The following is a 23,199-nucleotide window of genomic DNA, read 5'->3' on the forward strand; positions in this document are numbered from 1 at the left end:
AGTAGTAGGTATGTTTTAAGACCTTTCTTTTAATAGTTGCTGTGACTTCTATGCATAGCAAAGCAGGGATAAAAGGGTTCAGTTTATTTAAAAAGCACCAGCCATGGTCATTCTTCAGACACTTCAGGAACACACACAGAGAGCAAATTGATAGACTAGATCAGGTAGAGAATGAAAATAAGAGCACGCTCTGTCCTCTACATTTTGTACACAAAGCCATATGGGGGCACTTGGAGTGAGGGAAACAAAAATAAATTAAAACTCATCTAAAGTAAGAGTACAGTTTTCAGAGTCTGTGGAAACTAAAATTAGTCCGTAAGGTTATCTGGATGAGATTAATGTCATTTCTCTTTCAACTTCAGGACCATTTTTGCCAGATGTGGCTGAAGGGAACTTTAATTTTGCTTAGTGCTCTCTCCATTCTTAGCAGGTACTCAATATCTTTTCATTCATGTGGAAGAGCTTGGCTGGGAACCACTCTGCAGTTTGTACATGGTGAGTTAGATTGGGATAATAGAGCCTTGGTTCCTTCATGTACTATTATACAAAATACATGGAGGTCATCGTGACCTCACTGGCGGTTGTACTGGCTGGAGTTTTGGAAGGACCTGACTTGTTTTCCTCTGCAAGTGGAAGCACAGTGCTATAAGAGCCACTCACGTAAATAAGGATATCAATGCAGTCTGCCTGCTTTGAAGGAGTTTTTGCTAACCATGGTTTCCCAACTTTATGATTCTGAGATTAGTAAATGCATTCAGTTTCTGAAATGTTAAAGGTGAATAAATGTATATTTTAGAGTTTACAAAGTATGCTTAGAAATATAAATCTAATTTACTTAAAGTGTTCCATTTTAAAATTTTTTAACTCTTCTAAGACAGCAACAGAGGAACTATACCTAGGTAGAATAATTTCCAAAATAATTTGATTATTTGCTTTAGGTAATCTGGGATGACTTAACAGGGGAGGGTGCTGTAGGACAGTGAGCACTTGTATGAAAGAGTTGAAACAGGGTTGGGGTGAGGCTTAGCCCTCACCCCAAACATAAGAGTGTTTGCCCCAATTTCAGAACCCCAGTACCTCACCCCACCCACCTCTTGCCAGAAAAGAAAAGTACAGAATGAGAGAACGAGAACTTTCTGGAAATAATGGAATGATGGAAACATAAGGATAGAGTCACTACCTTTGGTAGATAGTAAGTCACTTTATAGGTGAATAGTGTGAGATAAGGCAGGAAACCTTTCTGTAGGGAATTGTGGTCTGCTCTTCAGAGAGTAGAGAACCAATTAAAAATGCATATTTATGCAGGAAATGACATTTTTATAAAGAAATTTATTGTGGTATGAAGGATGGGTCCAGTGTGAAAGAGTGATAAGACATAAGGTAATCTGGAAAGATTGGCTGCATAGGTTCATTTGTGATGAATAGACTTGGATTAGGATGATAGGATACCCATTGCAAAGCAATGGAAAGAAGAGAAATTTCACAAGGGGGGAAGGTGTGGTGAAGCAGTTGGCAAAGCTAGGCAACTGGGGAAGATACAAAGTTGTATAGTCTCACTCCTGAATTCAACAACATGTGGTTTTTTAGGTTGCAGCAAACGAGTTCTCTATAGTTGTGTTAAACAACTGAGATTGTTTGATTGTGATAGTTTTCCTTATAAGTGGGAAAAATCTAATTTCCCCCTCCCATTTGTTAGCATATGAGTAATAGTTTAGTGTTGCTTTTTTCCCCTATAGCATAGATTATTTTCTCTAGATTGTTTTATTATTTGCTATTGTTTTCATTTTTGAAGGGAAAAAAGGTATAGATTTTGTAGTGATTAGAAGTTCAAATGCACTAATTAGAAAGGACACACAAATTTTGAATAGTATTTTATGCCTCTTGATCTCAGGTGCAAAACACAAGATGAAGCAGTTAAATAACAAAGCAAGACAGAAGGGACAGAGAATTAAAGTAAGTGTTTTCTATCTATTGCATCTGTGTTCCCAGTAATCTCTGTTTTGTTATGTAACTGCTCCTTCAGAACGTTTTAAATGTGAAGGAAACTATGAATGAGAAAGGGTTAGGTTAAAAAAAGTTAGGTTAAAATAAAGCCTTAAGAGTAAATGTTTGTTAGGTTCAAAGATAAACATACAGAAAAATAAGCATGATCATATACAAGCTCAGCTGTAGAACATGTTTGTAACAGTGGAACTACTCTATGGAACTCGGGAAAGAGGGAAAGGAAAAGAAAATGATAGAGCATCAGTAATACCACATAACATAAGATGTGAAGGTAGAGGATATAAGGATGTATACTGAAAGCTATTTAAAAAAGGGGGGGGTGGGTGGAGGACGGGTAAGGTAGAATAATGGAAGGGGTTGAACGTACCAGACTAAAGTGTACCCATGGTGGCCATACATCAAGAAACCCCTTAGAATATCAACTTAAGTATTAATGAAAACAGGACTGTAAAGTAGGTCCAGTGAGGGGAGGTGCGGTACTAGTGGGAGGTGGGCGGGTGAAGAAGGAGATTAAGGTGACGGTATGTGGTTGATTGACTTCATGTGAAACAGCACTAAAAAACCTCTTGCAGTTGCTTTAAGTGGGATGATGAGGGGGTTGGCGGGGAGGTACGATGAGAGCAATGTAAATAATGTACAATATAAATCTAATTGGAATTGTCACTATGAATTCCCCCATAATTAATGTATCTTAATAATGTTTACATTAAAAAAGAGTAAATGTTTGTTACAAACTGTAATCTATATGTCCTTAGATAAAAGAAAATTAGTTTATGATGATGTAAGCACCTTTAAATCTCTTGCTAGCTGGTATTTAAGGTGAAAGAAATGTCGTACTGAGTGGGTTGTCCGTTGTTCTAGATTGAGTCAGTCACAGCTTCTGCTTTTCCTGTCTAGAGCCTTTTCCTAGAGACAAACCTGTTGAAGTACTTTACCATGCATCTTTATGGAAAGACCCTTTATGTCAGTTTCTCATCTCTTCAGTGAGTTTTACTTAACTATGTATGCCTGTGATGTCTTTATCAGGACAGATCTATCCTTTATAATTGTCTCTTACCTTCTTATTGTTCAGACTTTAAGGTTAACAAAGTAAAAAATCAAAGCATATTGATCTTTGAAACTCTTGCATCCCTATTTGTAATCATTGAGTTCAGTCTTAATTTTCTTGACCATCTCTTTAGTGTTTTGAATTTTGAAATTTCTTGCTCATGGGAATACAATATAGGATAGATGCTGGGATTGAACAAAATTTTGGGTTTATTTAGTTTATAAATAGCATAATTATGACTGGCATTTGTCACAGAATAGTTTATGAACTTCACTTTTGCATGGCGCCTATTTTGATCTTCATACCAGCTCACCAAGAAGCCATTTTTAAAATCTTCATTTTTTGTAGGTGAAGAAATTAAGGCTTAGAGAAGGCATATAACTTAACCAGATATTAAACATTTAAGGGTAGTGGCCATACTGTATGACTGTCCCTTTTTTACTGTGCATCACTTGCCAAAGTATAAAAGACCCCAAAACAGTTATAATTCTTACTTGTCCAGGGCTTTAAGGAAAGATACGCTAGAAATTTTAATATGATAATACTGCCATCATTATTCTTATAAAATAATGTTCAATTTATTTATTTGTTTGTGGTACTGGGGTTTGAATTCAGGATGTCATGTTTGATAAGCAGGTGCTCTACCACTTGAGCTACTCTTTTCATCCAGGCTGGCTTTGAACCGTGATCCTTCTGATGTCTGCATACTAAGTAGCTAGGGTTACAGCCGTGAGCCACTGGCACCTGACTCATTTTTTATGTTTTTTTTAAAAAAATATGACCCATAGGATGAATCAGACAGATTTGCACCCAGGCTTTGCCCTCATGTTTGACCTGGACAGGTTAATTTCTCATCCACAAAGAGATTTGCTCATGGGAAGTATGTGAGAAGTAAACAGGGAAGGTTTGTAAGTATGTAGCACATATCTGGAATTGGTAAGTGTTTGTTCATTTTACATCGAGAGTCATGAAAAGCGTATGTCCATTTTGATCTAAAACTATGTTAGGAATTGTGTAAGTTTTGAATGCTCCCTGAAGAGGCACTGTTTTTAATTCCTGGAGTATGTCCCAAATAAGATGATAGGCTGCCATGGTTTTTAAATGCCCAACAAGAGGTTCTGTTGTTAGGACCCGGAATCCTATTCCCCCGAGAGACAGAGAGCCAGGCGAGAATGCAATCAACAAAGCAGAGTTTATTGGGCTGGCTAGCCAGGGTCGAGCTCCCACACGGACACGCAGGACCGGTTAGGAAAACACGACCCTGAGCCTCTTTAGGGGAAATCTTATATAGACTGCGGTGGCATGCATATTTTCGTTATCAACATTGGGCAAGCAGGCAGAGCACATCTTGCGCGTACCTCACATCTTGCACGTACTTCACATCTTGCACGTACTTCACATCTTGCATGTACCCCCCACTCACATTCCCCACATTCTATATGCCCTAACTGAGCCCTGCCGCATTGCTTATCTTATCTACATGGGATGTTTGGTACTGGTTTCTCCAACAAGGGGGTTGGGGCCCGCTGAGACCTCCTATTCCTTTCATTCCCCCCTTTTCTTACAGCCTAAATTGAGGAATCATTCTCAAGGGGATGAAGAGCCTGATATTGTTGGCGGAGGACCAGAAGTTGGATAGTATTAATTCGACTTTTGACAAAAGTCATAAGTCGGTTTAGAATCCAGGGTCCTATGGTAACAAGTAATAGGATGATTATTATTGGCCCTGCCAATGCAGATAAAAGGGTAGCCAACCATGGGGACTGGTTAAACCAAGACTCGAACCAGCTTTCCCCAGCCTCTCTTTCTCGTTTTCTTTGTTCCAGGCTCTTTCGAAGTTTAGACATGGAGTCACGAACAACTCCGGTATGGTCAGCGTAAAAACAACATTCTTCCCCTAGAGCAACACATAGTCCCCCCTTTTGGAGGAACAACAAGTCCAGACCTCGTCGGTTTTGAAGTACTACCTCAGACAGGGAAGTGAGGGATTTTTCTAGGTGGCTAATGGAGGTTTCTATTCTCTCTATATCTTCGTCTATGGCTGCACGCAGCGAAGACATCCCTTTCTGCTGGGTGGCCAAAGAAGCTATGCCGGTTCCTGCTCCCGCTAACCCTAGGCTGAGTAGGGTAGCAATAGTTACTGTGGAAATAGGTTCTCTCTTTTTCCTTTTTTCAACCATTTTTGTATTCCAGTATGAATATAGACTCTCTTCCGAATGATAGAGGATGCGGGGCAGCACAGTCACTATAACACAGAATTCTTTAGAGCTGTTAAACACCTTAGTTGATAGGCACTGGGTGAGTCCAGACCGCAAGCATAGCCACCACCCATTGTCCTTTGGAATTACCCATTTAATAGCATTTCCCCAGGTAGAACTGGCGTTAATAACAGTACATAAGTCCCGTCTGTTCTTTGGCACTTTTCCTAAGCAGGTTCCTTGTCCGCTTACCTGCTGTATGGTCAGACCTCTCTTACGGTCTCCCCAGGAACATTGAGTAGGGTTTTCCTCAGATGAGGTATCGTGAGTGGTGTTTAGCCCTATTGCCTCATAGAATGGGGGCCTCACATCATAACATAACCAACAGGAGTTAGTCATGTTAGGGTTGGTGTGGTTTAACGTCAGGAAGGCAGCACCCACTAGCTCCCAGAGGGGGTCTTTAGATGCGGTCATGAGACTGGGCCTCACCAGGGGAGGGCTGGTTTCTGATGGTCTTGGAGTTGTAACATTAGCCCGGGCTATGGTTGAGGGAAGGTGATGAGCTGTGGGAGGTTGGGGAGGTGGCTTTACATAGGGTGGCCTAAGTACCTTATTAGGGCCTATTGTTAGAGTAGAGACTGGTTGTTGCACACGCCGCAAAGTAAAAAGGGCTCCTGGATGATTTGTTTTGTAGAGTCTGACTCCCCAGGACTTACCCAATTCCCAATTCGTTGCCCTTTTTCCTAAATCAGTGAAATTTATCATAATGGGATTACAATTGGGGGGAGTTGGGCATCCCTTATTTATAGGTCTAGGTTGGTGGTATGTAACGCCAGATTGAGAGACTCTACTTAATTGAATAAGGTCCCCCTGTGGACACAATCTACAATCATCCAGGTCAGGTTAAAAGGTTGATGTGGATTTGTATGCCCCCAGCAAGTGGTGGACAGGGTTAGAAAAAGGAATAAAGTTACCGAGGTCCAGTATGAAGTTTGAGTTTGAAAAAATTTTCCTTGTGGTGGGACACCCTTCTTGTTGGCAGGAAGCCTTTCTTCATAGCTACCGGATCTGCCGGTCTGATGTGGGTGTAGTGGACCCAGGTGATAATCCCATTCTAGGAGGGCTGCGGAGCATCTGGAGTGTTCTCGTTTTTCGGAGCATCCCGTATCAGCCGGAGCTTGAGTGGGTTTGTTGGATGCTTCCGTGCGGACCAATTTTCCTGTTTTTTCTCTGGAGGGTGAGCCCGTCTTACATGGGAATGGTGTACCCATGCTGCAATCCCGTCGACCTTGAGGGCGGTAGGGGTAGTAAACAGTACAACATAAGGTCCTTTCCATCTAGGCTCTAGGGTTTTGGACTGATGCCTTTTAACCCATACCATGTCACCCGGGACTATGCCATGTTCCGGAGCCGGGTCCCTCTTAACAGCGTGGTATGCTTGAATTAAGGGCCAAATCCGTTGTTGCACTTTAGCTAAAGCCTGCAACATGGTCAGGTAATTTGGGGCCAGATCACCTAGTTCTGGGCTTAAGGTCCTCTGAATGATGGGGGGTGGAGCCCCATACAGGATCTCAAAGGGAGTTAGCCCATGGACATAGGGGGAGTTCCGGACTCGGAAGATGGCCAAGGGAAGGAGCGTCACCCAATCACCGCCAGTCTCCAGGGCCAATTTGGCTAAAGTCTCCTTTAGTGTCCTATTCATCCTTTCTACTTGCCCTGAGCTCTGGGGGTTATATTCACAATGTAGCTTCCAATTGGCCCCCATAGTCTGGGCTAGTCCCTGCAGGACTTTACTAACAAAAGCCGGACCGTTATCTGACCCAATTGCCTCGGGCACCCCATATCTGGGTATGATTTCCTCTAGCAAAGCCTTTGCCACTACCTGACTCGTCTCCTTCTTTGTAGGAAAAGCCTCCACCCAGCCTGAAAAGGTATCTATGAATACCAGCAAATATTTGTACCCAAACTTTCCCGGTTTTACCTCAGTAAAATCCACTTCCCAACTTCTTCCCGGAGCCCTCCCCCGTTCCCGAGTACCTGTATGGTGCCCCTCCCTTCGTCCTGGTTTCATGATTGTGCAGCTGGCACAATCTTCCACAATTTGGCGGACTGCTATGGTCTGGTTCGGAAATCGGAGCTGCGCAGATGTCAACAAGTCTAGTAATTTTCTCCGCCCCAAATGGGTGGACTTATGTAAGTTAGCCAACAGGAATCGTCCGAGTTTTTCAGGCAGAATTAACTTGCCTTCCAAGTCGCTTTTCCATCCGTCTTCCCCTTCTCTAAAGGGGGAGTGGGCTCTCATCCAAGTGTGAAATCCTCTGTGGAGTACTCTGGTCGGGGGGGTAGCGGAGGGAGCTCTGGGACCGGCACGTCTATCGCCGCAACCGTGGAAGGTTGCCCTGTCTCCATGGGAGGACTCACCATTGCTACTCTCTTTGCTTCTTGATCTGCTCTGTTGTTACCGACAGCTTCCGGCGTCTTGGCAGACTGGTGGCCTGGGACATACATCACTGCCACTGCCTTCGGTTTTTCCACTGCCATTAATAGACGCTGGACTTCGGCTAGGTTCTTTAGATGTTTTCCTTCTGCTGTGCGGAATCCTCTTTCGCGATAGATGGCCCCGTGGACATGGATGGTACCGAAAGCATAGCGGCTATCGGTGTAGATATTGACTCGCTTTCCTTTTGCCCTCTCCAGGGCCTCTGCCAAGGCAATTAATTCCGCTTTTTGGGCTGATGTTCCGGGTGGGAGGGCGCTGCTCCATACCGTATTTCCTTCTTGGTCGACTACAGCTGCCCCTGCCCTTCGGGCTCCATCTTGGAAAAAACTGCTTCCATCCGTGTACCAGTTTAATTTGCAGCCGGACAGGGGGGTATCCTTTAGGTCAGCCCGTACCTGTGTAACTTCGGAGAGGAATTCTTTGCAGTTATGGACAGGTGTCTGCAGTTCCGGGTTAGGCAACAAGGTGGCAGGGTTCAGGATTACGGGATCTGTGAATGTGATCCGAGGGGAATCCAACAAGAGCCCCTGGTAGTGGGTGAGCCTGGCATTCGTCATCCATTTCCCAGGGGGTTGTTTAAGGATTCCCTCCACCGGGTGAGGGGCCGTTACCCAGAGGGCCTGTCCAAAGGTTAGTTTATCGGCTTCTCTCACCAGCACGGCAATGGCCGCTATGATGCGGAGGCAGGGGGGCCATCCTGCCGCTACTGCGTCTAATTTCTTGGAAAAGTATGCCACTGGTCTCTTCCAGGGACCTAGCTGTTGGGTCAAGACTCCTTTGGCTACCCCCTTTTTCTCATCTACAAACAGAGTGAATGGTCTTGTAGGATCTGGCAAGGCTAAGGCAGGGGCCTGCAAAAGAGCGTCTTTTAGCTGATCAAAGGCCTGTTGTTCTCTCTCTCCCCAACTCCAATCTGGAGCTTCTTTGGTGGCCTCATATAGGGGTCTGGCTATTTCCGCAAATCCTGGAATCCAGAGTCTACAGAACCCCGCGGAGCCCAGGAATTCTCTCACCCCCCTAGTGGATGTCGGGGATGGGATAGCCAGAATAGTCTGTTTCATGGCATCAGTCAGCCACCTTGCCCCATCTGCAATCCGATAACCCAAATACGTCACTGACCTTTTACAGATGTGAGTTTTCTTGGCACTTGCCCGATACCCCAGCTCACCTAATTCCGTTAGCAGGTGTTCAGTAGCCTTGATGCACTCCTCTCGGGTTTCTGCCGCTAACAGTAAGTCATCAACATACTGTAATAGAGTGACTCGTGGGTGGCTCCGACGAAAAGGTTCCAGGTCCTGGCTCAGGGCCTCATTAAACAGGGTGGGAGAGTTTTTAAATCCTTGCGGCAGTCTGGTCCAAGTGAGCTGTCCGGATTGGCCCCCATCTTCTTGCCATTCGAAAGCAAATAGCGGCTGACTAATTTCTGACAATGGAATGCTGAAGAAAGCATCTTTCAAATCAAGGGTTGTATACCATACTTGCGAGGGGGGTAGGTGGCTGAGCAAGGTATAGGGATTTGGAACGGTGGGATGAATGTCCTCCGTCCGCTCGTTTACCTTTCGTAGGTCTTGCACAGGCCTATAGTCCCCGCTTCCCGGCTTTCGGACGGGGAGCAGAGGAGTATTCCAGGCAGACTGACAAGGTCGCAGTACTCCTTCCTTTATTAGCCTGTGGATATGAGGGGCTATGCCTCTTCGGGCCTCCTCAGGCATAGGATACTGTTTCACCCGAATGGGGAGAGCAGAAGCCTTCAATTGTATAACTACGGGCGGGAGGTGTTTGGCGAGGCCGGTTCCCGCAGTCTCCGCCCAGGCCGTGGGAAATCTTTTTACCCAATGAGTCATGTCCCCTCCTGGTTCCTGTTGACTCTCAAACAGACGATGCTCGTCAGCCAATGATAGGGACAAGACATGAATCGGGCTCCCTTCTCGATCAGTCACAATTATTCCATCTGGTTCAAAATGGATATGGGCCCCTATTTTGGTGAGTAGGTCCCGTCCGAGCAGGGGAGCGGGGCTCTCAGGGATGACCAAGAAGGAGTGTGTGACCTGGTGTTTTCCTAAGTTCACCTTTCTTTTGGTAGTCCATGTACATAACTGCGTACCGGTGGCCCCCTGAACAACACTTGTTCGTGCCTTGTTCAAAGGTCCATGTGCCTTGTTTAAAACCGAATATTGGGCGCCGGTATCCACCATGAACCCCATCGGCTTCCCCTCCACATGCATTGTTACCCAGGACTCGGGGAGGGGGTCTGAGCCCCGTCTCCTTCAGTCCTCTTCTCCGGCTAGGAGGACTCTGGCCTGCTCTACTGCTCGTTCCCTTTCCCTGTTTTCCCCCGGTCTCCTTCCAAACCCTCTTCTTCCCTTTAACTTAGGACATTCTCTCTTCCAATGCCCCGTTTCCTTACAGTAAAAACAGTGTTCCTTATCCGGGGTCCTGGCGTGGCCCCCTCCCCTGGGTTGGTCCCGGACACCCGCAAGGAAAATACAAGCCATTTCTCTCTGTTGCTTTCGGTTTTCCTTAGCCTGGAACTCCCGGTCCTCCTTTCTCAATTTCTCCTGGGCCTCCCTGTCTTCCTTTCTCTGTCTTTCCTCCCTTTCTTCTGGAGTTTCCCTAGCGGTAAAGACCTTTTCTGCTACCTGCAGCATTTCCCTTATAGTCATCTCCCCTAAGTTTTCCTGTTTATTGAGTTTTCTCCTAATGTCTGGAGCTGCCTGATTAATGAATGAGAGTACCACAGCAGACCGGTGGAGGTCCGCCTCAGGGTCAATAGGGGTGTACTGACGGTATGCCTCATAGAGGCGCTCTAAGAAACCGGCTGGGCTTTCGTTTTCCCTTTGAACGACTGCTTTCACTTTTGCAAAATTGGTGGGCCTTCTGGCGGCCGCTCGGAGACCGGCCATAAGAGTCTGGCGGTAGATCCGAAGACGCTCCCTACCTTCTGCGGTCCCGAAATCCCAATTAGGGCGGCGTAGGGGAAAAGCCTCGTCTATGGCCGGTTGGAGAGTTGTGGGTCTCCCATTATCCCCCAAGACGTTCTTCCTCGCTTCGTTGAGGATGCGCTCTCGTTCCTCCGTCGTAAAAAGAGTATTGAGCAGCTGATGACAGTCATCCCAAGTGGGACGGTGTGTATGCATGATGGACTCCAGGAGATCTATGAGACACTTGGGGTCTTCAGAAAAGGGCGGGTTCTGCGTCCTCCAGTTATATAGATCACTGGAGGAGAAGGGCCAGTACTGAAACTGTTGCCCTCCTCCCGGTCCCCCTTGGCCCACCATCCGGACTGGAAGTGTAGGGACAGTTTCCTCCCCCTGTGTTGATGAGGGGGGCCCGTCTTCCCCCTCCCTTTCCCGGATCCCTCGGGGGCGAAGTCTTCGACCCATTCCTCCTCCTGCTGCCAGTCCTGTTGAGGAGGATGAGGAAATTTCCTCCTCCGGGGCACTGGCTTGGCCAGGGGGAGTCACGTATGGAGGCGGCCGATCTTCCTCTGCCCCTGCCAGGGATGGGTAAAGGGGGGAACTCTCTGGTAAGACCGGAGATGGTGAAGGAGATGCCCTAATTTGAGGACCGGTCAAGGTGGGAAGAGGAAGTTTTTCCTCCTCCTTTATGACCAAGGCGGGCGTGACTGGGGTTTTAGCCCCGGGGGCCGAACTGGAGGGGTGGGTCAGAAAAACTGTTAACCAAGGGGGAGGGTTCCTCACCAGATCCTCCCAAACCAAAATGTAAGGAACTTGGTCTGGATGGCCTCGATTGTCTGGCTGAAAAATGACTGCTTTAACCTTAGTGATCAGGTCTAGGGAGAGGGAACCTTGAATGGGCCACCCGACTCCAAAGGTGGGCCACTCTGCAGAACAAAAGGTGTCGAACTTACCTTTCTTGATGACCAGACCCGCATTTAAGGCCCTTTCTTTAACTTCTGGAAAGTGAGAAAGGATCAGAGACTTTGGGGTTGTTTGTCCCTGTCCCATTGTGGAAGGAGACTCAAACACCAAGAGAGATAGAACAAAAAGGGTAAAGGCAACAATAATTCCACACACACACAACACTCTCCAGCACTCGCTCGGACCGGTCCTTCTCTCACACTGGTGCGCACCCCATTCAACCTCCTCACTGTCCAACTGGGATATCAGGCCGAAAGGCGTCCACTTGACGGGTGGTCGGTCGACTAGCTCAATTAGTTCTTCACCTGGCGCCAGGGTTCCTAAAATGCTCGAGCCCAAATGAGAGGAAAGCCTCTCCCAATAGGACCCTGTGGTCCTCCTTGCGAGATTCCCAGAATGAATCTCCCTGGGGATTGGCCGAATCCCCGCCGCGGCCCAAATGGAACACTCAAGTTCCTCCAAATGAGGGTCTGGGATCCCCTCCCAACGCCTAGGACTTGGGATCGCCCCTGCTTTCTCGCAGGCAGGTTCTGTCTCTCGAGAAAATGAAATCTCGGTGGGACCTCCAAATGTTAGGACCCGGAATCCTATTCCCCCGAGAGACAGAGAGCCAGGCGAGAATGCAATCAACAAAGCAGAGTTTATTGGGCTGGCTAGCCAGGGTCGAGCTCCCACACGGACACGCAGGACCGGTTAGGAAAACACGACCCTGAGCCTCTTTAGGGGAAATCTTATATAGACTGCGGTGGCATGCATATTTTCGTTATCAACATTGGGCAAGCAGGCAGAGCACATCTTGCGCGTACCTCACATCTTGCACGTACTTCACATCTTGCATGTACCCCCCACTCACATTCCCCACATTCTATATGCCCTAACTGAGCCCTGCCGCATTGCTTATCTTATCTACATGGGATGTTTGGTACTGGTTTCTCCAACAAGGGGGTTGGGGCCCGCTGAGACCTCCTATTCCTTTCACTGTAAGTCAGAAAAAGTAAATTTTGTTATGTAATTAAAACTATGGGAGAAGTTTGTTGTGCTACAGAATGTGAAGATTCTGTTTCCCTTCAACATATTGAACTGAGGATTGTGAAATAATTATTTTAATATGATTTTGTATCACGTGTTAGTGTTTTGTCATTGTGACAATACCTAAGAAAATGAAGGAGGAAGGGTTTACTGTTTCAAATGTTTCAGTTTATGGACACTGGGCTCTGTTGTTCCTGGGCCATGGTGAGGCAAGCATCAGGACAGATCTGTTCACCCCATGCAGAGGGAAAGGGGAGGGATGGGACTAGCACAGTATATAGTCTCCAAGAGCACCCTCCAGGATACTTCCCCAAGGACCCAGTGTCTTTAATTGGGTCCTATCTCCTAAGTTCCCATAACCTCCTAACAGCCCATCAAATCATGAAAGCATCAATGGGTTTACGCATTGTTGCAGTCAGAGCCCTCATTATCCAGTTACTTCTCAGAAATGCTACCTCTGAACTTTGCTACTTTGGAGACAAAGCCTTCACACATGTGACTTTGGGGGACACTTTAGATTTAAGCAATAAGGTATCATCAGTGTGGTGCAGAATATATTCTTGATGTTTAAGGAAATTATTTTGTGATGAAGCAATAAAACAACAGCTATCCTGAACCAAATACAGTCATGCATTGCTTAATGGTGGGGATGTGTGCTGAGAAATGTGTCATTAGGTGATTTCATCTTTGTGCAAGCATCATTGAGTATATGTACTCAGAGTTGTCCTTTTGTTTTTATTGAGCGCAATTGGTTGGCATATTAAGAAATATGTCCATTTGTCCGTTTCATTGAGTTGAATTTATTGACATAAACTTGTTCATAACATTTGTTACTATCTTTTAAATGTTTGCATTAGTTACATTACCACAAACTTAGGTGACTTAAAGTAACACATTTATTTTCTCACATTTTCTGTAGGAAATCTGGCATAGCTTAACTTGGTTATCTGCTTTGGGGTCGCTGACAAGGCTGTTGGTAAGGTATTGGTCAAAACCTGGGTCTTAGTTGAGGGATCAGCTGGACAAGGGTCTGCTGTCAAGCTCACGTGGTTGTCAACAGGATTCAGTTTCTTCTTGGTTGTTGAACCAAAGCCCGCAGTTTCCTGTTGGCTGTTGGTTGCCCTTGCTATCTTGTACAAGACTGAAAATTTTATTTTTTCAGGAGTTTCTTGGAATTTTGATATACTTTTTGCTATTGTGCAATTGCTTTCTTTACTACAAACTGTCTTCAGATACTTGATTATTGATACTTTGTAATCAGTAGCCAAAAATTGGTTCTTTAACATGGTAAAATTAGATACCTGCCACCAACTAGTTGTGTGATTGTGAACCTGCTTCTTGACTTCTCTTTTTTCCTAACCTCTGAAATGAGGACTCTAATTTTCAACTTGAGTCTCTAGATTCTGACAGGGTAGTAGTATTAATGATTCATGGTCTGTTTTGAAATATAGCAAATAGTCCAACCTAGCAGTTTGCCTCGTACATTCCAGAGACTTTTAGGGGTCCCTGAGATCTTTTTAGAATAGTCTCAAAGTTAAAATAGTTTTCATAATTCTACAAAAACTTTATTTACGTTTTCAATCTTCGTATTTCCTGACTATTTGGTGGGGCTTTCAAAGGCTACCTGGTATATGATGGTGTCTTTGCTCTGACAACTAAAAAATGTTTTCTCTTATGTCTTTGTGTTTTCAAATGTTTTTCAGGTTTAAGTCCTAACATGGTAAATGTCACATAAACAAATCTCTTTGAGGTTCTCATATTTTTTAAAAAACTTAAAGGATTTCTGAGACCCTGTGTTCAGACCTTAAGCACAGTTGGCATAGTGGAAATGATGCCGTTATTTACATGTCTATCATCTTACCAGATTTGTTGTTGGTACTGCAGATTAAAAAACTAGTCCCTGGGGCAAGACTCAAAATGTAGATAGCAAGTGAAAGGCCCTGAGTTCAAACTCCAGCCCCCCCCCCCAAACATTAAGTAATCTGCTGTCATACTATTGGCAGTTAAATCATTTTTCCAAATTATTTAAACTCCCTAAAGACATTTTTTTTCCCTCTACGAGATGGGAGAAATATAGTATTAACTATTTGGATCAGTATATGTTGAATTTAGTAATGCAATACATGAAGGACTCTAGCCCATTGCTGGCTCATGGTGCCACCAGAGGTGTGTTTATTGACACTTAGATTTTCTAATCTTCATATGATTCATTCGACTGCAGGGCCTTCTTTAATAAAGCTTAGTGCTCTTCTGCCTGCCTCAGATTCTTTCTGCTTTGATGTTCCCATTTGAAGTTGTGCTGCTATACGGACATCTAAGCTATTTATACTCAGTCCAGGAAGTTTAACTTGGAATTTTGTGGAGTGACCTGAACCTCATGCCATTCTGTGCCTTAGACTAGTAAGGAGGCTAGTAACAGTAATAAAATTGTGGAAACTGTAGCACAGCTTAAATCTCGTGAAAAAGTTATTCAATTTATAAAAAGAAAATTTACATACTATTTCTTTTTTCTTCCGTAGATGTGAACTCTTTGAAGGCAGAGATTGTGTTTCATTCATCCTTATATCAGACAATAACATGAATGTATATATATGCATTATCATACTTCCATATGCACATTTAATCTTTCTAATGTCATAAGTAACTTAATTGAAATTATATGAAAACACAGGAAAAGGCAAAAGAGGTACTAAGAAGAAGAAAGTGGGAGGAGTCAAGAGAAGGAAGGACAAGAAGGACAAGTGTCGATAAGCACATCTAAGGTAGAGATTGAAAGTGCACATTGAAAGCATTAGAACTCAAAGCAGACAAGCAGAGTAAAGAAAAAAATCTATGTTGGTTTTTTTACTGATGTTGGAAGTCACTATGTTTGATCACATCGATTAACCTTAATGTTAAAGTAGCACATCTCCCACTCTTTCCTAAGAGCGAAATGCAATAAAAAAGAGGTACTACTGAGAACTGTTGTTGATTGTCAAGGGAAGGCTGGTCTCTTATTTTCTGAAATTTTTTATTGAGTACAAACACATAAAGCAGTATCAGTTAGACTAAATGTCTGAGAGTGTACTTTTTTTTAAAGGAAATAATCATCTTACTATTTTTTTTAATTGTACATGTATAAATGAAACTATTCTAATAAGATAGTGGCACTTACACTTTGCTAGGTGGAATACACAAACACATCAGAGTAGAATTTTCCTCTCATAGTGGATCTGGTTGCTATTTCTTTTTCTTTTTTTAATTTTTATTGTTTTATTGTTCATATGTGCATACAATGCTTGGGTCATTTCTCCCCCCTGCACCCACCCCATGCCTTACCACCCACCCTGCCCCCTCCCTCTCCCCCCCACCCCTCCATACCCAGCAGAACTATTCTGCCTTTATCTCTAATTTTGTTGAAGAGAGAGTATAAGCAATAATAGGAAGGAACAAGGGTTTTTGCTAGTTGAGATAAGGATAGCTATACAGGGAGTCGACTCACATTAATTTCCTGTGCATGTGTGTTACCTTCTAGGTTAATTCTTTTTGATCTCACCTTTTCTCTAGTTCCTGGTCCCCTTCTTCTATTGGCCTCAGTTGCTTTTAAGGTATCTGCTTTAGTTTCTCTGCGTTGAGGGCAACAAATGCTAACTAATTTTATTAGGTGTCTTAACTATCCTCACACCTCCCTTGTGTGCTCTCACTTTTATCGTGTGCTCAAAGTCCAATCCCCTTGTTGTATTTGCCCTTGACCTAATGTCCTCATATGAGGGAGAACATACAATTTTTGGTCTTTTGGGCCAGGCTAACCTCACTCAGAATGATGTTCTCCAATTCCATCCATTTACCAGCGAATGATAACATTTCATTATTCTTCATGGCTGCATAAAATCCCATTGTGTATAGGTACCACATTTTCTTATTACATTTGTCAGTGGTGGGGCATCTTGGCTGTTTCCATAAATTGGCTATTGTGAATAGTGCCACAATAAACATGGGTGTGCAGGTGCCTCTGGAGTAACCTGTGTCACAATCTTTTGGGTATATCTCTAAGAGTGGTATTTCTGGATCAAATGGTAGATCAATGTTTAGCTTTTTAAGTAGCCTCCAAATTTTTTTCCAGAGTGGTTGTACTAGTTTACATTCCCACCAACAGTGTAAGAGGGTTCCTTTTTCCCCGCATCCTCGCCAACACCTGTTGTTGGTGGTGCTGCTAATGATGGCTATTCTGACAAGGGTGAGGTGGAATCTTAGTGTGGTTTTAATTTGCATTTCCTTTATTGCTAGAGATGGTGAGCATTTTTTCATGTGTTTTTTGGCCATTTGAATTTCTTCTTTTGAGAAAGTTCTGTTTAGTTCACTTGCCCATTTCTTTATTGGCTCATTAGTTTTGGGAGAATTTAGTTTTTTAAGTTCCCTATATATTCTGCTTATGAGTCCTTTGTCTGATGTGTAGCTGGCAAATATTTTCTCCCACTCTGTGGGTGTTCTCTTCAGTTTAGAGACCATTTCTTTTGATGAACAGAAGCTTTTTAATTTATCTGTGCTATCTCTTAGTTGCTGTGCTGCTGGGGTTCTGTTGAGAAAGTTCTTACCTATACCTACTAACTCCAGAGTATTTCCTACTCTTTCCTGTATCAACTTTAGAGTTTGTGGTCTGATATTAAGATCCTTGATCCATTTTGAGTTAATATTGGTATAGGGTGATATACATGGATCTAGTTTCAGTTTTTTGCAGACTGCTAACCAGATTTTTGTTGAAGAGGCTGCTATTTCTTCATTGTATATTTTTAGCTCCTTTGTCAAAGACATGCTGGTTATAGTTGTGTGGCTTCATATCTGAGTCCTCTATTCTGTTCCACTGGTCTTCATGTCTGTTTTTGTGCCAGTACCATGCTGTTTTTATTGTTACTGCTTTGTAGTATAGTTTGAAGTCGGGCATCATGATACCTCCAGCATTGTTCTTTTGACTGAGTATTGCCTTGGCTATTCGTGACCTCTTGTATTTCCATATAAATTTAACAGATTTTTCAATTTCTTTAATGAATGTCATTGGAATTTTGATGGGAATTGCATTAGATATGTAGATTACTTTTGGGAGTAGAGACATTTTTACTATGTTGATTCTACCAATCCATGAGCATGGGAGATCTCTCCACTTTCTATAGTCTTCTTCAGTCTCTTTCTTCAGAAATTTATAGTTTTCCTTGTAGAGGTCATTCACATCTTTTGTTAGGTTTACACCTAGGTATTTGATTTTTTTGAGGCTATTGTAAATGGAATTGTTTTCATATATTCTTTTTCAGTTTGCTCATTATTAGTGTATAGAAATGCTAATGATTTTTCTATGTTGATTTTATATCCTGCTATCATGCTGTAGCTATTGATGATGTCTAGAAGCTTCTGAGTAGAGTGTTTTGGGCCTTTAAGGTATAGGATCATGTCGTCTACAAATAGGGATATTTTGACAGTTTCTTTTCCTATTTGTATTCCTTTTATTCCTTCTTCTTGCCTAATTGCTCTGGCTAGGAATTCCAGTACTATGTTGAATAGGAGTAGAGATAGTGGACATCCTTGTCTAGTTCCTGATTTTAGAGGTAATGGTTTCAGTTTTTCTCTGTTAAGTATAATGCTGGCTGTAGGTTTGTCATGTATAGCTTTTATAATGTTGAGGAACTTTCCTTCTATTCCTAGTTTTCTTAGAGCTTTTATCATGAAATGGTGTTGGATCTTATCAAAGGTTTTTTCTGCATCTATTAAGATGATCAAGTGGTTTTTGTCTTTGCTTCTGTTAATGTGGTTTATTATGTTTCGTGATTTTCATATGTTGAACCACTCCTGCATTCCTGGGATGAAGCCTACTTGGTCGTGGTGAATTATCTTTTTGATGTGTTGTTGAATTCGGTGTGCCATTATTTTGTTGAGGATTTTTGCATCAATGTTCATTGAGGAGATTGTTCTCCTTTTTGGAGGTGTCTTTGCCTGGCTTTGGGATAAGTGTAATCCTGGCTTCATAAAATGTGTTAGTTTTCCTTCCCTTTCTATTTCATGGAACAGTTTAAGGAGGGTTGATATCTGTTCTTCTTTAAAGGTCTTATAGAATTCAGCAGAGAATCCATCAGGTTCTGGACTTTTTTTGGGGGGAGACTCTTGATTGCTGCTTCAGTTTCATTTTGTGTTATAGATCTATTCAGGTGAATAATTTCCTCTTGGTTCAGTTTTGGATGATCATGTGTATCTAGAAATCTGTCCATTTCTTTTAAGATTTTCAAATTTATTTGAATACAGGTTCTCGAAGTAGTCTCTGATGATATCGTGGACTTCTATGATGTTTGTTGTTATCTCCCCTTTTGCATTCTACTAATTTGGGTTTTTTTCTCTCCTCATTATTTAGTCAGGTTTGCCAGGGGTCTATCGATCTTGTTTATTTTTTCAAAGAACCAACTTTGTTTCATTAATTCTTTGTATGGGTTTTTTGGTTTCTACTTCATTGATTTCAGCTCTTATTTTTATTATTTCTCTCCTTCTACTTGTTTTGGGATTTGCTTGTTCTTGTTTTTCTAGGAGTTTGAGATGTATCATTAGGTCATTGATTTGGGATCTTTCAGTCTTTTTAATATATGCACTCTTGGCTATAAACTTTCCTCTCAGGACTGCCTTGCTGTGTCCCACAGGTTCCGGTAGGTTGTGTTTTCATTTTCATTGACTTCCAGGAACTTTTTAATTTCCTCTTTTATTTCATCGATGGTCCATTGTTCATTAAGTAATGAGTTATTTAGTTTGCAGCTGTTTGCATGTTTTTTGTCTTTACTTTTGTTGTGGAGTTCTACTTTTACTGCATTGTGATCAGATAGTATGCACAGTATAATTTCTATTTTCTTATATTTGCTGAGGCTTGCTTTGTGCCCTAGGATCTATTTTCGAGAAGGTTCCATGGGCTGCTGAGAAGAATGTATATTGTGTAGAAGTTGGATGAAATGTTCTGTAGACATCAAGTAGGTCCATTTGATCTATTGTATATTTTAGATCTTGGATTTCTTTATTGATTTTTTTGTTTGGATGATCTATCTATTAATGATAATGGGGTGTTAAAGTTCCACAACCACTGGGTTGGAGTTAATATATGCTTTTAGGTCTTTCAGGGTATGTTTGAGGAAATTGGGTGCATTGACATTGGGTGCATATAGGTTGATAATTATTATTTCCTTTTGGTCTATTTCCCCTTTTATTAGTATGGAATGTCCTTCTTTATCTTGTTTGATCAATGTAAGTTTGAAGTCTACTTTGTCAGAGATAAGTATTGCTACTCCTGCCTGTTTTCGGGGGCCATTGGCTTGGTAACTCTTCTTCCGGCCTTTCATCCTAAGCCTGTTTATTTCTGTCAGTGGGATGGGTCTCCTGTAAGCAACAAATTGTTGGATCTTCCTTTTTACTCCATTTCGTCAAGCAGTGCCTTTTGATGGGTGAATTAAGTCTGTTAACATTAAGCGTTAGTACTGATAGGTATGTGGTGATTCCTGTCATTTAGTTGTCTTAGTTGTTTGAAGGTTTGATTGTGTGTATCTAAGTTGTGGTTATCTCTACTTTCTTGCTTTTTCTTTTCCTGTAGTTTGGAGCTGCCTGTCCTTTCATGGTTAAGTTGGATTTCACTTTCTGTGTGCAGAATCCCTTGCAGAATCTTTTGTAGTGGTGGCTTTGTGGTCACATACTGTTTTAGTTTCTGCTTATCATGGAAGACTTTTATTGCTCCATGTATTTTGAATGATAGTTTTGCTGGGTAGAGTATCCTGGGGTTGATTTTCATTCAGTTCCTGGAAGATCTCACCGCACACTCTTGCTTTTAATGTTTCTGTTGAGAAGTCTGCTGTGATTTTGATGGGTTTACCTTAGTATGTTATTTGTTTAATGATGATATGTCGTGGGGTGGTTCTATTTTGTTCTGGTCTGTTTGGTGTCCTGGAGGCCTCTTGCATCTGTATGGGAATATCTTTCTCTAGATTTGGGAAATTTTCTGTTATTATTTTGTTGAATATATTATTCATTCCCTTCACTTGCGCCTCTTCTCCTTCTTCGATGCCCATGATTCTCAAGTTTGGTCTTTCGATGCAGTCGGTGAGTTCTTGCATTTTCTTTTCACAGGTCTTGAGTTATTTAATTAATAGTTCTTTGGTTTTTCCTTTAATCACCATTTCATCTTCAAGTTCTGAGATTCTGTCTTCTGTTTATTCTGTTCTACTGGATTGGCCTTTTGTTTTGTTTTGCAATTCTGTTTTGTTCTTTTTTCTGAGGTTTTCCATATCCTGGGTCATTTCCTCTTTAATGTTGTCTGTTTTTGTCCTGAGTTCATTTAGCTCTTTATTAATCGTGTTCTCTGTTTCACTTTGGTGTTTATACAGTGCTTCTGTGGTTTCCTTTATTTCTTCTTTTGCTTTTTCAAATTCTCTATTTTTGTTGTCTTGGAATTTCTTGAGTGTCTCCTGTACATTTTGGTTGACCATATCCAGTAACATCTCTATAAAATTCTATGTCTTCTTTTAAATTATTCTTGTGGGCTTCATTGGGTTCTGTGACATAGTTTATCTTCATTTTGTTGGAATCTGGATCTGAATATCTGTTTTCTTCATTTCCCTCTGGTTCCTGTACTAATTTTTTGCTCTGGGGAAACTGGTTTCCCTGTTTTTTCTGTCTTCCTGTCATTGCCCTTGGTGTTGTTACTGTGTGCAATTAAGTATTTTCTGGCTGTAATAATAGCACTAGTGATATTTAGAATGGAAGGGTGAGAGGGGATGGAAAGCAAAGAAGTTAAAGGAAAAGGGAGAAACCAATAAGTAGGAAAAAAAAACAAAACAAACAAAAATTTTCAAAGATATACACAGGGAGAGACAGTGTACTAATCAACCTTAAGCTGAAAGGGCATTAGAGAGACAGAGAGAGGATTGAAAATAAAAAATAAAAAGAATAAAGATAAGAATAAAAAGGAAAAATAAGTAAATGAAAGAGAAAATATATATATTTAAAAAAAAAAAAACCTCTAAGTTCAAATGCAATGAAGTTTCAGTCTTAATAATTTTGGTGTTCCTCCCTCAGCCTCCGATCCTGGAGATGGTGCCTCAGATGTTGTGCTGTAGTTGTCTCATCAAAGGACAAGCATAAAGTAGAACAAAACTTGTCCGCGTCTTCCCAAGCTGTCTGGGTGCGGGTGTCTGGTGGCCCGGGGGCCCGCCTGGTTTCTCCATTTAATGTGAAGTGGAGATTCTCTGTGCAGGCTGGGAGGGATCAGAGTTTTGCCTCTTCTCAGTAGCCTTGCCTGCAAGGTGTGTCTCCAGCATCTGTCCAAGATTTCACTTTAGGAAGCACACTTTCTCCTTCCTCCCTGTAGCCACCATCTTGGAATCCCCTGGTTGGTATTTCTTTGGTTGTGTACAAGATGAAATTGCTGGCATAAGTGTTTATACTATGTTGTGTGAAGAATACTGTCTTTAAACACTAGATCATAGTCATAGAGTGTGTTGTACCCACTGAGAAGCATTGAAGCCATACTAATTGAAGAAGCAGTAGGTTTATTTCCACATCTCATGCTCACTCCAGGGAACTTGCATTCTAGTAGAGTGGGAAAAGTGTGGAACTATTTTTATTATCTATTTTAAACTTTTTCTGCTTTCACTTTTATGAATAATTTTTATGAATAATTTGATTAAATAAATGAATATGTGATTGCATTAACTGGACACATGAATAGACACAAAAGCTCTGCTTAAAAATTTTTTTTGTTTTTATTCCAATCTAGCATACATTTTTTCTGGTCTGGTGAATGAGTCACACCTTGTGGTCCTTTCTGAGCAGTATGTTGGCAATCTGAGGTCTTGTTCTCTAAGAAGAAATGTTCCTTTAAACGTGTCTTTGAAATGTTAATATATCAATGTGAAAACTCACTGGTTCTAGAGCTGTAGTTGTGGGATATTTGCAGAAACTTAGATATTGTTCTAAAAATGCTTTCTCAAAACAAAATGGGAAGCATTCTAAAACTATTTTGAAATGCTTTGTCATGTTAAAAAACTCCAAAATTTCAAAATGAGTTATTCCAAATCCAAGAAAAGTTTGATGAATTCTTTAGTAAGCTACTCTTTTGAAATGGAAGTCTCTATTGAGAGGACCATGTTTTAGTTTTTAGAAGTGCACTTATTAAAAAAATTCCCTCTAAAAGTTAGGTTTTCTGTGCCAAATACAGTCACAGATTAGTCACACCTACCTCACATAACTGATGGTGATACCATTGTGTTTTTCAAAGGAAGTTCCAGCATTTAAACTGCTAAGAACTCACTGGAAGAGAACCTGCATGACAAAAAACAGGGGTACTGTTTGCTTTTGCTATCAGAAAGAAAGAAAAACTTCAGTACCCTTCTTTGTTGGAATATTCATGTGGCACCTGTGAGTTTTTAGCCAATGCCCACTGTGGTTTTCAGGTATCTAAGAAATGAAGAAAGGGGTCTTCTCCTGCAAGTCCTTTTGGATTCAGTTGCTGCATCAGGGTAGCTTCAGTGCTGCAGGACAAATCACAGA

At 42.1% G+C, this 23,199-nt stretch overlaps 1 protein-coding gene across 11 annotated transcripts in view; it reads left to right on the forward strand.

Moving 5' to 3' along the window:
* Positions 1–23,199, forward strand: part of Tcf12 (transcription factor 12) — a 318,977-nt gene that overhangs the window by 124,546 nt on the left and 171,232 nt on the right. Inside the window, exons 4-5 of one of the 11 annotated variants that reach the window (XM_074066036.1) lie at positions 428–495; positions 1,892–1,953. The exons of 9 other annotated variants lie outside the window; for them this stretch is intronic. In XM_074066036.1, coding sequence (XP_073922137.1) covers positions 428–495; positions 1,892–1,953 — 130 coding nt within the window. The remainder of the gene's footprint in view (positions 1–427; positions 496–1,891; positions 1,954–23,199) is intronic. One more of the 11 variants, XM_074066042.1, reaches the window with a different exon arrangement.

This window comes from Castor canadensis, chromosome 2 (genome assembly GCF_047511655.1).
Source record: "Castor canadensis chromosome 2, mCasCan1.hap1v2, whole genome shotgun sequence".
In the NCBI taxonomy this organism is placed as follows: Eukaryota; Metazoa; Chordata; class Mammalia; order Rodentia; family Castoridae; genus Castor; species Castor canadensis.